The following is a 16,112-nucleotide window of genomic DNA, read 5'->3' as shown; positions in this document are numbered from 1 at the left end:
GATACAGTGGGAGGAACTACAATACAAGAAGTTAAAGTACAAAGTTTAACAGTGCACTAGACATTGAAATATAACCTGTTAACAGTAACTACGTTCCAAGGTGATCAGACTCTGATTGTCTTGACTTGAATGTGTCCAGTTCTGCTCCGAGAACGTTCTAATAATCTAGGCTTTATGTCTTCCTTATATACATTAACAAGACGCCCTCATATTCCCAACTAACCTTATTCCCCTGAAAGGCCTCCCATCAATCGTGGTCTTTGTCTTAGCCTAACAGCCGTCTGTTCGAGCCCACCCTACCCGCACCACCATTTTAAAAAACTGCTGTCATCATGCACCTGCTCCAAACAGAAGCAACAACATCCCTGGACCCTTGCAAACTATCACTTTATGCTCAACATTCCAAGTCCTCCATTGTGTAGTCTCTTGCCAAATCTGTTCTCCTCTTTCCGCAGCTCGATGTTTGAGTCTCCTCGATTTAGGTTTCTGCCATGCTACAGCACTGAAACGGGCCTTATCAAGGCCCCAAATAACATCCTCTGTGACCATGGTGCATTTTCGCTCCTCGGCCTCTCTCCAGCCCATCTTTTTAATGTGTATAAGGAAGGCATAAAGCCTCGATGATTAGAACAGTCAATGTGGAAGTGTACACGCTCAAGTGAAAGCAAGACATTCAAGAGTCTGAGCACCTTGGAAGATGTTAACAGGTTGTATGTCAATGTCTTATTCACCGTGTTAAACTTTGTACTATAACTTCTAATGGCCTAATCGACTGCTATCCATTTTACCATAGGCCTGGTCTGCCTGCTTCTGATTTCCGAGTGAGGTCAGCCATTTTCTAAGAGAGAATTGTGTTGGAAGGGCAGGCCTGGGGGCTCTGTGCCTCGGTGCGGGGAGTGTTCGGAGTGGGGTGGATGAGTTGACTGCGCAGATGGCGGTTGGCGTTGCGGGGGCGTGGCTCCGGGGCGGCCGGGGCTGGGGGCTCGACATCCGGGGGTGTTCGGCATTTGGGAAGGATTCTGACGGGACGGGGCGGGTTGGGTGCGGGGGGAGTGTTCCCGGTATTGGGTGGGTCCGGAGCCGGGGGCGAGGGGCACGGTCTTGGAATGGGGGGTGGGCTGTTTGGGGCTGGGATTGGGGGAGACTTCTTCACTCGGGGAGTTGTTGGCCTGTGGGGTTCTCTGCCGCGGGGGGTTATTGATGGCAGTTCATTGGATGTGTTCGGGAGGGAGTTGGATGTGGTCCTTGCGGCTGGGGGGGGTGGTCGGGGGGTGTGGAGGAGGCGTGGGGGGAGGTGCTGGGGTGGGTGATCAGCCATGATCTTGTTGAATGGTGGTGCAGGCTCAAAGGGCCGAATGGCCTACTCCTGCACCTAGTTTCTATGGGCCCAAGTTTCCACATGATTTGCGCCTGATTTTTAGGAGCAACTGGTGGAGATCGGACTATCTTAGAAATCGCAATTCTCCACATTTTTTTTTCTGCAGTTCTAGTCAGGTAGAACAGTTCTACCTTGGAACAGAATTTTTTCTTCAAAAGGGGGTGTGTCCGGCAACTGACGCCTGATTTGAAAGTTTCCACAGTGAAAACGTACTCCAACTTAGAATGGAGCAAGTGAAGATTTTTGTCGAACTGAAAAAACCTGTTCTACACATTAAAAAATCAGGCGCAGGTTACAAATTAGGCGTCCAGAACGAGGGGGGAGGGGGGGGGAAGGGAACTCATTAAATTCTACAATAAATCCTTATTTATACTTATACAAATATTATACAAATAAATCCAACCTGAATAAACATTTATAAGCCAAGAAAAGATTAAATAAACCATCTTCCTACCTGTGTGAAAGTGCTTCAGCCAGGGAGAATTCTGCAGCCGTTCGTGCCGCTGAGCGGGAGGGAGGGGGAGAGAGAGGGGGAGAGAGAGAAAGGGGGAGGGAAGGAGAGAGAGGGGGAGGGAGGAAGAGAGGGGGAGGGAGAGGGAGAGAGTGGGGGGGGGGAGGGAGGGAGGGAGGGGGAGGTCATGTCGGATTGGATCCAGTCCGGGAGCGGGAGTCGGGTCCAGTGGGGGGGGGGGGGGGGGGCGGGTCGGGGGGCGGGAGCGCGGGTCGTGTTGGTTCCAGTCGGGGAGGGGCGGGGAGCGGGAACAGGAGCGCGGGTCGGGTCGGGTCAGTCGGGGGAGGGGAGCGGGTCTCGGGTCGGGGGGGGGTAGCGAGTGTCGGGTCTGGTCGGGCGGGGGGAGCAGGAGCTGGCCGTGGGAGGAGCCTTATTCACGCAGCCCCAGTGAGGCCATTCAGCCAGGGCTAGGGGCTGCGTGCTTTGGGCCCCTCCCACACAGTTCGGCGCCTGGAGCTACTGCACTTGCGTGCCCACTGTAGCGCGCATGTGCAGAGGTCCTGGCACTGTTTTCAGCGCAGGGACCTGGCTCCGCCCCCCCACAGCTCGTGCTGCGCTGCGCCGAGGGCCAGAGGACCTGCAGGTAGGTGGAGAATACCGAGGATTTTTTTAGGCGCGAAAAATGGGCGCCCAGCTCGGAGGGGCGCCCGTTTTTTTTCTTGTAGAAACTTGGGCCCTATGTTTCTATGTTTCTATGAGAAGATCGACCCATGACCAAGAATTCATTGAGGTGGCCTTCACACTTCAGTGCAAGCAAGAGGTTTTTTTTAAAAGAAGGAATTCACTAAATTTCACTGTGATTCCAAATCATTTGGGACCAGAGTTGCCAATCCAGGGGGCATAACCTTAGAATAAGGGGCTGCCCATTTAAAAACTGAGATGAGGAGAAATTTCTTCTCTCAGAGGGTTGTAAATCTGTGGAATTCGCTGCTTCAGGGAGCTGTGGAAGCTGGGACATTGAATAAATTTAAGACAAAGATAGACAGTTTCTTAACTGATAAGGGGTTATGGAGAGCGGGCAGGGAAGTGGACCTGAGTCCATGATCGGATCGTCCATGATCGGATCAGTCATGATCGTATTAAATGGCGGAGCAGGCTCGAGGGGCCGTATGACCTACTCCTGCTTCTATTTCTTATGTTCTTGTGTAATCCTCCAGGCTTGCCCTGAAGTCTCCAGGAATTCGAGATGAATCTCCAGGATACTGTGGCGAGCAATCCAACAGAAAAAGCATAGGTGCTTTAATGTGTTTCTCTTTACAGGAAAAAGTCTGAAATCCAGAATCCTCGACCGAATCTGTGCCGAGTTTTAAGCAGCGGGGTCCGAAATCCGGCAAAACCTTAAATCCGGCACGGAGTCGGTGCCGAGGATTCTGGATTTCAGACTTGATTTTCTTGTCTGAAATCCGGAATCCTCGACCGAATCTATGCCGGCTTTCGGGTTTTGCCTCAAAAATGTCCGTTTTTTTGACAATAATTCCGGATTCTGGATGATTTCATCAGCTATGTGCAAAATGGCCATTTTTTGGATAATTCCGGTTTTCGGAGTTCCGGATTCGGGACATTGCACCTGTACTAGTTAAAACAAATTTGGAGATGGGGTAATGTGTTGTTTGACTGACGGTGAAGAATCATCCAATCTGGGAATGAGGAATGTATTCACTTTCCGATTGGCCAAGGAAGGTGATGTCCCACAAGGATGGACATGTCAAACGACCAATGGCCAGAGCATGGGGGCGGGGCAGTTGGAGTCGGGAGGTCATGTGATGAAACCCCTCAGGAATACATACAACCATATATGGGTGCAGGCCAGCTTTGTGTACATCTTTTACTTTGGTTGCCCTTTTTTCCCCCTCTCCAGATGTTTTCAATAATCAGTCACTATGCAAACAATCTCGTGGAATTTGCAGGAAAGAAAGCAAAGCTGAATGATCCTGTCGACCTGATGGAGTGAGTGATTTTTTTTTGTCTGATTACAGAGCGCATTCCTCCACCATGAACCTTTTCTATCCCATTAAATCATTCTCACTTCGCTCCAAGGACCTTCTAATTCGCACTGTTCTCTGAGAGAAAGAGCATGACCCCCGCTGACTCTTCATGAACCTATTGATCATCCTACGTCAGCCAGTTAAACCTGCTTGTTGGTTGAGATGGAACACACTAACCTCATTGCAGCTCATAAACCTACAGCTTCCATACTAGACAACCACATATCATAGAATCATAAGAATACAAGAAATGGGAGCAGGAGTAGGCCATACAACCCCATGAGCCTGCTCCGTCCTTCAATAAGATCATGGCTGATCATCGACCTCAACTTCACTTTCCCGCCCGATCTCCATTTCCCTTGATTCTCCTAGAGACTCAAAATCTTATCTTTCTCAGCCTTGAATATACTCAAGAGATTCAGCATCCACAGCCCTCTGGGGCAGACAGTTCCAAAGATTCACAACCCTCTGAGTGGCCCCTAGTTCTAGACTCTCCAGCCAGGGGAAATGACCTCCCAGCATCTACCCTGTCAGTCCCCTTCAGAATCGTGTATGTTTCAATGAGATCACCTCTCATTCTTCTAAACTTCAGAGAGTATTGGCCCATTCTACACAATCTCTCATCATAGGACAGCCCTCTCATCCCAGGAATCAACCTACTGAACCTTCGAACAGTACTCCAGGTGTGGTCTCACCAAAACCATGTACAATTGTAGTACGACTTCCTTACTCTTATACTCCAACCCCCTTGCAATAAAGGCCAACATGCCATTTGCCTTCCTTATTACTTGTTGTACTTGCATGCTATCTTTCTGTGTTTCTTGCAGGAGGACACCCAAGTCTCTCTCAACACCAACATTTAAAAGTTTCTCACCATTTAAAAAATTATTCTGATTTTCTATTCTTCCTACCAAAGTGAATAACCTCACATTTCCCTACGTTATACTCCATCTACCACCTCACTGCCCATTCACTCAGTTTATCTATATTACTTTGCAGCCTCTTTATGTTCTCCTCACAGCTTATTGTCCCACCTAGCTTTGTATCGTCAGCACACTTGGATACATTAAACTCGGTCCCTTCATCTAGGTCATTAATGTAGATTGTAAATAGCTGAGACCCCAGCTCTGATCCTTGCGGCATCCCACTAGTTACAGCCTGCCAACCTGTTTATCCCTGTTCTCTGCTTTCTGTCCATTAACCAATCAGTGTGTCAGCTGGGACTCATTGGCTAGCACACTCACCTCTGAGTCAGAAGGTTGTGCGTTCAAGGAATTTAAATCCTCTATTTGGCCAAGAAGGTGGATGAATTACTCGCTAGATTTCACCAATGTCACTTTGAGCTGTTCTGAGGGATCTGTGGGAATGACGTGTTATGACGGTACCTCTGATTTTCTTCTCCCCCCCCCCACCCCTGCCGCCACCCCGATCTGGTCCTACTCCACATTCCAACACATTGCGCCTGCATCTATTTTTAAAGCCATTTGAATTGAGTGGAGAGAAACCTTTTTCTGTTTCCATTTTCCTCTGTGTAAACGCACAAGCCAGAGGACAGGATGTTCAGATATCTCCCCTCCTCCAGGACTCATTGGTAGACTCTCACTCTTTGGGCCTAGTTCCAGTCCATGCAGAAACCCGATCACAGTGGGTGAATGTTTCACCCTGTGTATTGATTTTAATCCACACAACATCAACATATTATAAGGCAGATGAGTCACTGGAGAAGGTGCAGAAAAAGATTTACAAAGAATGCTGCCAGAACGGAGAGGTTATACTTATCAGGAAAAGGCTGGGTTCTTTTACTCTAGAAAAGAGAAGGCTGAGGAGTGACCTAATAGGGGTCTTTAAAATGATGAAGGGGTTTGATAGGGTAAGCGTGGAGAAGATGTTTCTGCTTACGGGGGAGACCAACACTAAGGGCTATAAATATGATGGTCACCAATAAATCCAATAAGAAGTTCAGGAGAATAGTCATTACCCAAAGAGTGGTTAGAATGTGGAACTTGCTACCACTGACGAATACGTGTGCAGGAAGTGTATCCACCTCCAGCTCCTCACTGTCCGCGTTGCGGAGTTGGAGCTGAGGGTGGATTCACTCTGGAGCATCCACGATGCTGAGAATGACGTGAGTATCACGTGTAGCGAGTTGGTCTTACCGCAGGGAAAGGGTCCACAGCCAGATAGGGAATGGAAGACCAGCAGGAAGAGTAGTGCAAGAAAGGTAGTGCAGGGGTCCCCTGTGGTCATCCCCCTGCAAAACAGATACACTGCTTTGAGTACTGTTGAGGGGGATGACTCATCAGGGGAGGGCAGCAGCAGCCAAGTTCATGGCACTGTGGCTGGCTCTGTTGCACAGGAGGGCAGGAAAAAGAGTGGGAGAGCAATAGTGATAGGGGATTCAATGGTGAGGGGAATAGATAGGGGTTTCTGCGGCCGCGACCGAGACTCCAGGATGGTATGTTGCCTCCCTGGTGCAAGGGTCAAGGATGTCTCGGAGCGGGTGCAGGACATTCTGAAATGGGAGGGAGAACAGCCAGTTGTCGTGGTGCACATTGGTACCAACGACATAGGTAAAAAAAGGGATGAGGTCCTACGAAACGAATTTAAGGAGCTAGGAGCTAAATTAAAAAGTAGGACCTCAAAAGTAGTAATCTCGGGATTGCTACCAGTGCCACGTGATAGTCAGAGTAGGAATCGCAGGATAGCGCAGATGAATACGTGGCTTGAGCAGTGGTACAGCAGGGAGGGATTCAAATTCCTGGGGCATTGGGACCGGTTCTGGGGGAGGTGGGACTAGTACAAACCGGACGGTCTGCACCTGGGCAGGACCGGAACCAATGTCCTAGGGGGAGTGTTTCCTAGTGCTATTGGGGAGGATTTAAACTAATATGGCAGGGGGATGGGAACCAATGCAGGGAGACAGAGGGAAACAAAAAGGAGGCAAAAGCAAAAGACAGAAAGGAGATGAGGAAAAGTGGAGGGCGGAGAAACCCAAGGCAAAGAACAAAAAGAGCCACTGTACAGCAAAATTCTAAAAGGACAAAGGGTGTTAAAAAAACAAGCCTGAAGGCTTTGTGTCTTAATGCAAGGAGTATCCGCAATAAGGTGGATGAATTAACTGTGCAAATAGATGTTAATAAATATGATGTGATTGGGATTATGGAGACGTGGCTCCAGGATGATCAGGGCTGGGAACTCAACATTCAGGGGTATTCGACATTCAGGAAGGATAGAGTAAAGGGAAAAGGAGGTGGGGTAACATTGTTGGTTAAAGAGGAGATTAATGCAATAGTTAGGAAAGACATTAGCTTGGATGATGTGGAATCTATATGGGTAGAGCTGCAGAACACCAAAGGGCAAAAAACGTTAGTAGGAGTTGTGTACAGACCTCCAAACAGTAATAGGGATGTTGGGGAGGGCATCAAACAGGAAATTAGGGGTGCATGCAATAAAGGTGTAGCAGTTATAATGGGTGACTTTAATATGCACATAGATTGGGCTAACCAAACTGGAAGCAATACGGTGGAGGAGGATTTCCTGGAGTGCATAAGGGATGGTTTTCCAGACCAATATGTCGAGGAACCAACTAGGGGGGAGGCCATCTTAGACTGGGTGTTGTGTAATGAGAGAGGATTAATTAGCAATCTCATTGTGCGAGGCCCCTTGGGGAAGAGTGACCATAATATGGTGCAATTCTGCATTAGGATGGAGAATGAAACAGTAAATTCAGAGCCCATGGTCCAGAACTTAAAGAAGGGTAACTTTGAAGGTATGAGGCATGAATTGGCTAGGATAGATTGGCGAATGATACTTAGGGGGTTGACTGTGGATGGGCAATGGCAGACATTTAGAGACCGCATGGATGAATTACAACAATTGTACATTCCTGTCTGGCGTAAAAATAAAAAAGGGAAGGTGGCTCAACCGTGGCTATCTAGGGAAATCAGGGATAGTATTAAAGCCAAGGAAGTGGCATACAAATTGGCCAGAAATAGCAGCGAACCTGGGGACTGGGAGAAATTTAGAACTCAGCAGAGGAGGACAAAGGGTTTGATTAGGGCAGGGAAAATGGAGTACGAGAAGAAGCTTACAGGGAACATTAAGGTGGATTGCAAAAGTTTCTATAGGTATGTAAAGAGAAAAAGGTTAGTAAAGACAAACGTAGGTCCCCTGCAGTCAGAATCAGGGGAAGTCATAACGGGGAACAAAGAAATGGCAGACCAATTGAACAAGTACTTTGGTTCGGTATTCACTAAGGAGGATACAAACAACCTTCCGGATATAAAAGGGGTCAGAGGGTCTAGTAAGGAGGGGGAACTGAGGGAAATCTTTATTAGTCGGGAAATTGTGTTGGGGAAATTGATGGGATTGAAGGCCGATAAATCCCCAGGGCCTGATGGACTGCATCCCAGAGTACTTAAGGAGGTGGCCTTGGAAATAGCGGATGCATTGACAGTCATTTTCCAACATTCCATTGACTCTGGATCAGTTCCTATGGAGTGGAGGGTAGCCAATGTAACCCCACTTTTTAAAAAGGAGGGAGAGAGAAAACAGGGAATTATAGACCGGTCAGCCTGACCTCAGTAGTGGGTAAAATGATGGAATCAATTATTAAGGATGTCATAGCAGTGCATCTGCAAAATGGTGACATGATAGGTCCAGATCAGCATGGATTTGTGAAAGGGAAATCATGCTTGACAAATCTTCTGGAATTTTTTGAGGATGTTTCCAGTAAAGTGGACAAAGGAGAACCAGTTGATGTGGTATATTTGGACATTCATAAGGCTTTCGACAAGGTCCCACACAAGAGATTAATGTGCAAAGTAAAAGCACATGGGATTGGGGGTAGTGTGCTGACATGGATTGAGAACTGGTTGTCAGACAGGAAGCAAAGAGTAGGAGTAAACGGGTACTTTTCAGAATGGCAGGCAGTGACTAGTCGGGTGCCGCAAGGTTCTGTGCTGGGGCCCCAGCTGTTTACATTGTACATTAATGATTTAGACGAGGGGATTAAATGCAGTATCTCCAAATTTGCGGATGATACTAAGTTGGGTGGCAGTGTGAGCTGCGAGGAGGATGCTATTAGGCTGCAGAGTGACTTGGATAGGTTAGGTGAGTGGGCAAATGCATTGAAGTATAATGTGGATAAATGTGAGGTTATCCACTTTGGTGGTAAAAACAGAGAGACAGACTATTATCTGAATGGTGACAGATTAGGAAAAGGGAAGGTGCAACGAGACCTGGGTGTCATGGTACATCAGTCATTGAAGGTTAGCATGCAGGTACAGCAGGCGGTTAAGAAAGCAAATGGCATGTTGGCCTTCATAGCGAGGGGATTTGAATACAGGGGCAGGGAGGTGTTGCTACAGTTGTACAGGGCCTTGGTGAGGCCACACCTGGAGTATTGTGTACAGTTTTGGTCTCCTAACTTGAGGAAGGACATTCTTGCTATTGAGGGAGTGCAGCGAAGGTTCACCAGACTGATTCCCGGGATGGCGGGACTGACCTATCAAGAAAGATTGGATCAACTGGGCTTGTATTCACTGGAGTTCAGAAGAATGAGAGGGGACCTCATAGAAACGTTTAAAATTCTGACGGGTTTAGACAGGTTAGATGCAGAAAGAATGTTCCCAATGTTGGGGAAGTCCAGAACCAGGGGTCACAGTCTGAGGATAAGGGGTAAGCCATTTAGGACCGAGATGAGGAGAAACTTCTTCACCCAGAGAGTGGTGAACCTGTGGAATTCTCTACCACAGAAAGTAGTTGAGGCCAATTCACTAAATATATTCAAAAGGGAGTTAGATGAAGTCCTTACTACTCGGGGGATCAAGGGTTATGGCGAGAAAGCAGGAAGGGGGTAACTGAAGTTTCATGTTCAGCCATGAACTCATTGAATGGCGGTGCAGGCTAGAAGGGCTGAATGGCCTGCTCCTGCACCTATTTTCTATGTTTCTATGTTGAGGCGAATAGCATAGATGCTTTTAAGGAGAAGCTGGATAAGTACATGAGGGAGAAAGGAATAGAAGGATATGCTGGTGGGGTGAGATGAAGGGAGGGGGAGGAGGCTCGTGTGGAGCAAAAGCTCCAAAATGGACCAGTTGGGCCGAAGGGCCTGTCTCTGTGCTGTAAATACTATGCAATGCTTTAACTCTACCTCCACTGTCAACTGGGAAAAGATTTCCTTTCTCAGCTGTTAACCCCTCTTTAACGATCACCTTTCTCTTCCCAGTATCTTCGGGACATACAGCATGGATGTGGTCACCAGCACTGCATTCAGCGTGGATGTCGACTCCATCAACAACCCCAATGACGCGTTTATAAGCAAGGTCAAAAGACTTGTAAAATTCAGCTTCTTCAGCCCTATCATTTTCCTTGTTTGTAAGTGATTCAGAATATGTTCTTGCCTTTAGTTAAGCTCGGGTAGTGATTTTGTTTTCTCTGAGTCCCTTTGGTTGAGGAGATGCCCTCGCTGCGCTGTTATCAGTTCACACTTTCCGCAACTTTTGTGCGCAATGTTATTTTTGAGCTGAAGGATGCAGGGACAAGTCTAACTAACGGTAGATGCCCTGCTACAACAAAATCTGGTCCCATGCGTTTTGCCCACGTGAACCCATCACTCTGTAACTCCACAGTTTGTCTGCCAGGTGGCTTTTAGAAACATAGAAAATAGGTGCAGGAGTAGGCCATTCGGCCCCTCGAGCCTGCACCACCATTCAATATGGTCATGGCTGATCATTTTTGCAATTTCAGTACCCCATTCCTGCTTTCTCTCCATACCCCTTGATTCCTTTAGCCGTAAGGGCCACATCTAACTCCCTTTTGAATATATCTAACGAAGTGGCCTCAACAACTTTCTGTGGTAGAGAATTCCACAGGTTCACAATTCTCTGAGTGAAGAAGTTTCTCCTCATCTTGGTCCTAAATGGCTTACCCCTTACCCTTAGACTGTGAACCCTAGTTCTGGACTTCCCCAACATCGGGAACATCCTTCCTGAATCTAACCTGTCCAATTCCATCAGAATTTTATATGTTTCTATGAGATCCCCTCTCATTCTTCTAAATTCCAGTGAATATAAGCCTAGTCGATCCAGTCTTGCTTCATATGTCAGTCCTGCCATCCCAGGAATCAGTCTGGTGAACCTTCGCTGCACTCCCTCAATAGCAAGAACGTCCTTCCTCAGATTAGGAGACCAAAACTCTACATGCTATTCAAGGTGTGGCCTCACCAAGGCCCTGTACAACTACATCAAGACCTCCCTGCTCCTATACTCAAATCCTCTTGCTATGAAGGGCAACATGCCATTTGCCTTCTTCACCGCCTGCTGTACCTGCATGCCAACTTTCAATGACTGATGTACCATGACACCCAGGTCTCGTTGCACCCCCCCTTTTCCTAATCTGTCACCATTCACATAATATTCTGCCTTCCTGTTTTTGCCACCAAAGTGGATAACCTCACATTTATCTACATTATACTGCAATTGCCATACATTTGCCCACTCACCTAACCTGTCCAAGTCACTCTGCAGCCTCTTAGCATCCTCCTCACAGCTCACACTGCCACCCAGCTTAGTGTCATTTGCAAACTTGGAAATATTACATTCAATTCCTTCGTCTAAATCATTAATGTATATTGTAAATAGCTGGGGTCCCAGAACTGAACCTTGCGGTACCCCACTCGCCACTACCTGCCATTCTGAAAAGGACCCGTTTATTCCTACTCTTTGCTTCCTGTCTGCCAACCAGTTCTCTATCCACGTTAATACATTACCCCCAATACCATGTGCTTTAATTTTGCACACTAATCTCTTATGTGGGACCTTGTCAAAAGCCTTTTGAAAGTCCAAATACACCAAATCCACTGGTTCTCCCTTGTCCACTCTACTAGTTACATCCTCAAAAAATTCTAGAAGATTTGTCAAGCATGATTTCCCTTTCATAAATCCATGCTGACTTGGACCGATCCTGTCACTGCTTTCCAAATGCACTGCTATTACATCTTTAATAATTGATTCCAACATTTTCCCCACTACCGATGTCAGGCTAACTGGTCTATAATTCCCTGTGTTCTCTCTCCCTCCTTTTTTAAAAAGTGGTGTTACATTAGCTACCCTCCAATCCATAGGAACTGATCCATTATATAGAATGTTGGAAAATGACCACCAATGCGTCCGCTATTGCTAGGGCCACTTCCTTAAGACTATCAGGCCCTGGGGATTTATCGGTCTTCAATCCCATCAATTTCCCGAACACAATTTCCTGACTAATAAGGATTTCCTTCAGTTCCTCCTTCTCACTAGATCCTCGGTCCCCTAGTATTTCCGGAATGTTATTTGTGTCTTCCTTAGTGAAGACAGAACCAAAGTATTTGTTCAATTGGTCTGCCATTTCTTTGTTCCCCATTATAAATTCACCTGATTCTGACAGAAAGGGACCTATGTTTGTCTTCACTAATCTTTTTCTCTTCACATATCTATAGAAGCTTTTGCAATCAGTTTTTATGTTCCTAGCAACTTCCTCTCATACTCTATTTTCCCCCTCCTAATTGAACCCTTTGTCCTCCTCTGCTGAATTCTAAATTTCTCCCTATCATCAGGTTTGCTGCTTTTTCTGGCCAATTTATATGCCTCTTCCTTGGATTTAACACTGTCCCTAATTTCCCTTGTTAGCCACAGTTAAGCCACCTTCCCCGTTTTATTTTTACGCCCGACAGGGATGCACAATTGTTGAAATTCATCCATGTGATCTTTAAATGTCTATCATTGCCTATTCACCGTCAACCCTTTAAGTATCATTCTCCAGTCTATGCTAGCCAATTCACATCTCATACCATCGAAGTTATCTTTCTTTAAGTTCTAATCTGTGAATTAACTGTGTCACTCTCCATCTTAATGAAGAATTCTACCATATTATGATCACTCTTCCCCAAGGAGCCTCGCACAGCAAGATTGCTAATTAATCGTCTCTCGTTACACAACACCCAGTCTAGGATGGCCAGCTCTCTAGTTGGTTCCTCGACGTATTGGTCTAGAAAACCATCTCTTATACACTCCAGGAAATCCACCTCCACCGTATTGCTACCAGTTTGGTTGGCCCAATCTATATATTGATTAAAATCACCCATGATAACTGCTGTACCTTTATTGCACGCATCCCTAATTTCCTGTTTGATGCCATCCCCAACCTCACTACTACTGTTTGGTGGTCTGTACACAACTCCCACTAGCGTTTTCTGCCCTTTGGTATTCCGCAGCTCTACCCATACAGATTCCACATCATCCAAGCTAATGTCCTTCCTTATTATTGCTTTAATCTTCTCTTTAACTAGCAACATTACCCCACCTCCTTTTCCTTTCTGTCTATCCTTCCTGAATATTGAATACCCCTAGATGTTGAGTTCCCAGTCTTGGTCACCCTGGAGCCATGTCTCCGTAATCCCAATTACATCATGTCCATTAACAGCTATCTGCACAGATAATTCATCCACCTTATTACGAATGCTCCTCGCATTGAGACACAGAGCTTTCAGGCTTGTTTTTTTTAAACACTCTTTGTCCTTTTAGAATTATATTGCAATGTGGCTGTTTTTGATTTTTGCCTTTGATTTCTCTGTCCTCCACTTTTTCTTATCTCCTTTCTACCTTTTGTTTCTGCCCCCATTTTACTTCCCTCTGTCTCCCTGCATAGATTCCCATCCCTCTGCCATGTTAGTTTAAACCCTCCCCAACAGCACTAGCAAACACTCCCCCTAGGACATTGGTTCTGGTCCTGCCCAGGTGCAGACCGTCTGGTTTGTACTGGTCCCACCTCCCCCAGAACCGGTTCCAATGTCCTAGGAATTTGAATCCCTCCCTCTTATATCATTCCTGAAGCCACGTATTCATTTTAACTATCCTGCTATTTCTAATCTGACTAGCACGTGGCACTGATAGCAATCCTGAGATTACTACCTTTGAGGTCTTACTTTTTAATTTAACTCCTAGCTCCCTAAATTCAGCTTGTAGGACCTCATCCCTTTTTTTACTTATATCATTGGTACCTTTATGCACCACGACAACTGGCTGTTCACCCTCCCCCTCCAGAATGCCCTGCAGCTGCTCCGAGACATCCTTGACCCTTGCACCAGGGAGGCAACATACCATCCTGGAGTTTAGATTGCGGCCGCAGAAATGCCTATCTATTCCCCTTACAATAGAATCCCCTACCACTATAGCTCTCCCACTCTTTTTCCTGCCCTCCTATACAGCAGAGCCACCCATGGTGCCCTGGACTTGGCTGCTGCTGCCTTCCCCTGATGAGTCATCTCTCCCAACAGTACCCAAAACGGTATATCTGTTTTGGAGGGAGATGACCGCAGGGGACCCCTGCACTACCTTCCTTCCACTGCTCTGCCTGATGGTCACCCATTTCCTATCTGCCAGTGTAACCTTTACCTGCAGTGTGACCAACTCACTAAACATGCTATTCACGACATCCCCAGCATCGTGGATGCTCCAGAGTGAGTCCATGCGCAGCTCCAGTGCCGCAATGCGGTCTGTCAGGAGCTGCAGCTGGACACACTTGCTGCACACGTAGTAGTCAGGGACACAGTTTGCTCAAAATGCTTACTGAGAATTGTTGTTGTCAGTTCCAATTTTACCCGTTCCCCTTTCCACCCCGAAAATGACGATCAAAGCGTGTTTGAAGCAGAGACCATAACCCCTTTTAAGTAGAAAATGGATAAATATTTGAAGCCGAGGAAGATCCAGGAAGAGATCAGCGTAGTGGGAATAATCTTGGATTGCTCTAAGAAAGAGCTGACATAGACATGGGTCGGATCGCCTCCTCCTGTGCTGTAAACATTTATAACTCAGTAAGAGGGGGAATGAAAAGGAAATATTGTCAGGAGCAAGGTCTATAGAAGTTCAGAGCCAGTCTCGATGGGTAACACGCTTGCCTCTGAGCCAGAAGGTTGTAGGTTCAAGTCCCACTCCAGAGGTTTGATCACTTCATCCAGATTAACACTTCAGTGCAGTGCTGAGGGAACATTGCACTGTTGGACGTGCCGTCTTTCAGATGAAACGTTAAACTGAGGTCCCACCTACTCTCTCATTGGGGGTGGCGGGGAGCGGGGGTTTGGTGGTGGGAGATGTAAAAGATCCCATGGCATATTTAGAAGAACAGTGGAGTTCTGATAGTTTCCTGGCCAATATTTATCCCTCATCACTAACAGCAGTTTCTATTCATTGTCACGTTGCTGTCTGTGGGAGCTTGCTGTGCACAAATTGTCTGCTGGGCTTCGTACATCACAACAGTGATTACATTTAAAAAATAATGAATTGGCTGTAAAGTGCTTTGGGACGTCTGAGGTTGTGAAAGGCGCTATAGAAATGCATCTCTCTCTATCTCTCGCTCGTTGTCTCTTTTTTTCACTTTCATTCTTTCTTTCTCTCTATCTCTTTTTTTCTCTTCTTCATCTCCTTTCTAAACTTGTGACTGCAGGGCTACAACTATTGGTCATCTGTATGATATTTGATTTTTCATTTTTTCCAGTGATATTTCCTGCCATTGTTCCAATCTTGGATAAACTTGATTTCAGCTTCATTCCGAGAGCAGAGAATGACTTTTTCAGGAGTGTTTTGACGGATTTGAAGTCCAAGAGACAAAAAGGAGTGCACACCGTGAGTATTAAACTAACCATTAAAATGGTTCAGGTTTCTGCGTCTGTTCTGCCTCTCTCCCTCAACACTGACTATCCTTCACTGCCCTATTCTCACAACTAGAAAGGAAATGGCTATAACAGTATTGGTATAATTAGAAGGGACGGGTACCTGGGGACTATTCTGTCGTTTTGCAGTTGTTGAAGTTTGCCAGCCAGGCCTACGGTTTAAGTGTTCAATCAGGTTGGAGCCAGCAGAGTGGTGCAGTGCTTTTTCTTTTCTTAGGCGGTCCCTCATATCGAGAATGACTTGCTTCCACGCCAAAAATGGATGTTTTGATGAAGGACTTAATATTCCAGATCCTGAACTACATGTTGAAGGGTGGAAGATGCCTGTGCTTGGATTTTTTTAACGTGTGGTGGCCGTTGCACACCAGCCAACACACGGGCTCGACAGAGCTGGGCCTTGGTCCAGGGGCAAGGGTTAACCAAGACAACTGGAGATCAGCTCTGCTGGAGGTCCTGCTGCAACTGTATAGGGTATTGGTGAGGCCGCACCTGGAGTATTGTGTGCAGTTTTGGTCACCTTACTTAAGGAAG

At 46.6% G+C, this 16,112-nt stretch overlaps 1 protein-coding gene across 1 annotated transcript in view; it reads left to right on the top strand.

Annotated features, from left to right (window-relative positions):
* The window catches only part of LOC139281238 (cytochrome P450 3A30-like), a 48,010-nt gene that overhangs the window by 21,838 nt on the left and 10,060 nt on the right, over positions 1 to 16,112 (top strand). The window contains exons 6-8 of the mRNA XM_070901291.1: positions 3,748 to 3,836; positions 10,104 to 10,252; positions 15,407 to 15,534. Coding sequence (XP_070757392.1) covers positions 3,748 to 3,836; positions 10,104 to 10,252; positions 15,407 to 15,534 — 366 coding nt within the window. The remainder of the gene's footprint in view (positions 1 to 3,747; positions 3,837 to 10,103; positions 10,253 to 15,406; positions 15,535 to 16,112) is intronic.

The sequence above is a fragment of the Pristiophorus japonicus genome, chromosome 15 (assembly GCF_044704955.1).
Source record: "Pristiophorus japonicus isolate sPriJap1 chromosome 15, sPriJap1.hap1, whole genome shotgun sequence".
Classification (NCBI taxonomy): Eukaryota; Metazoa; Chordata; class Chondrichthyes; family Pristiophoridae; genus Pristiophorus; species Pristiophorus japonicus.
Note: the sequence above shows the minus strand (reverse complement) of the source record. Positions and strands in the feature narration are given on the sequence as shown.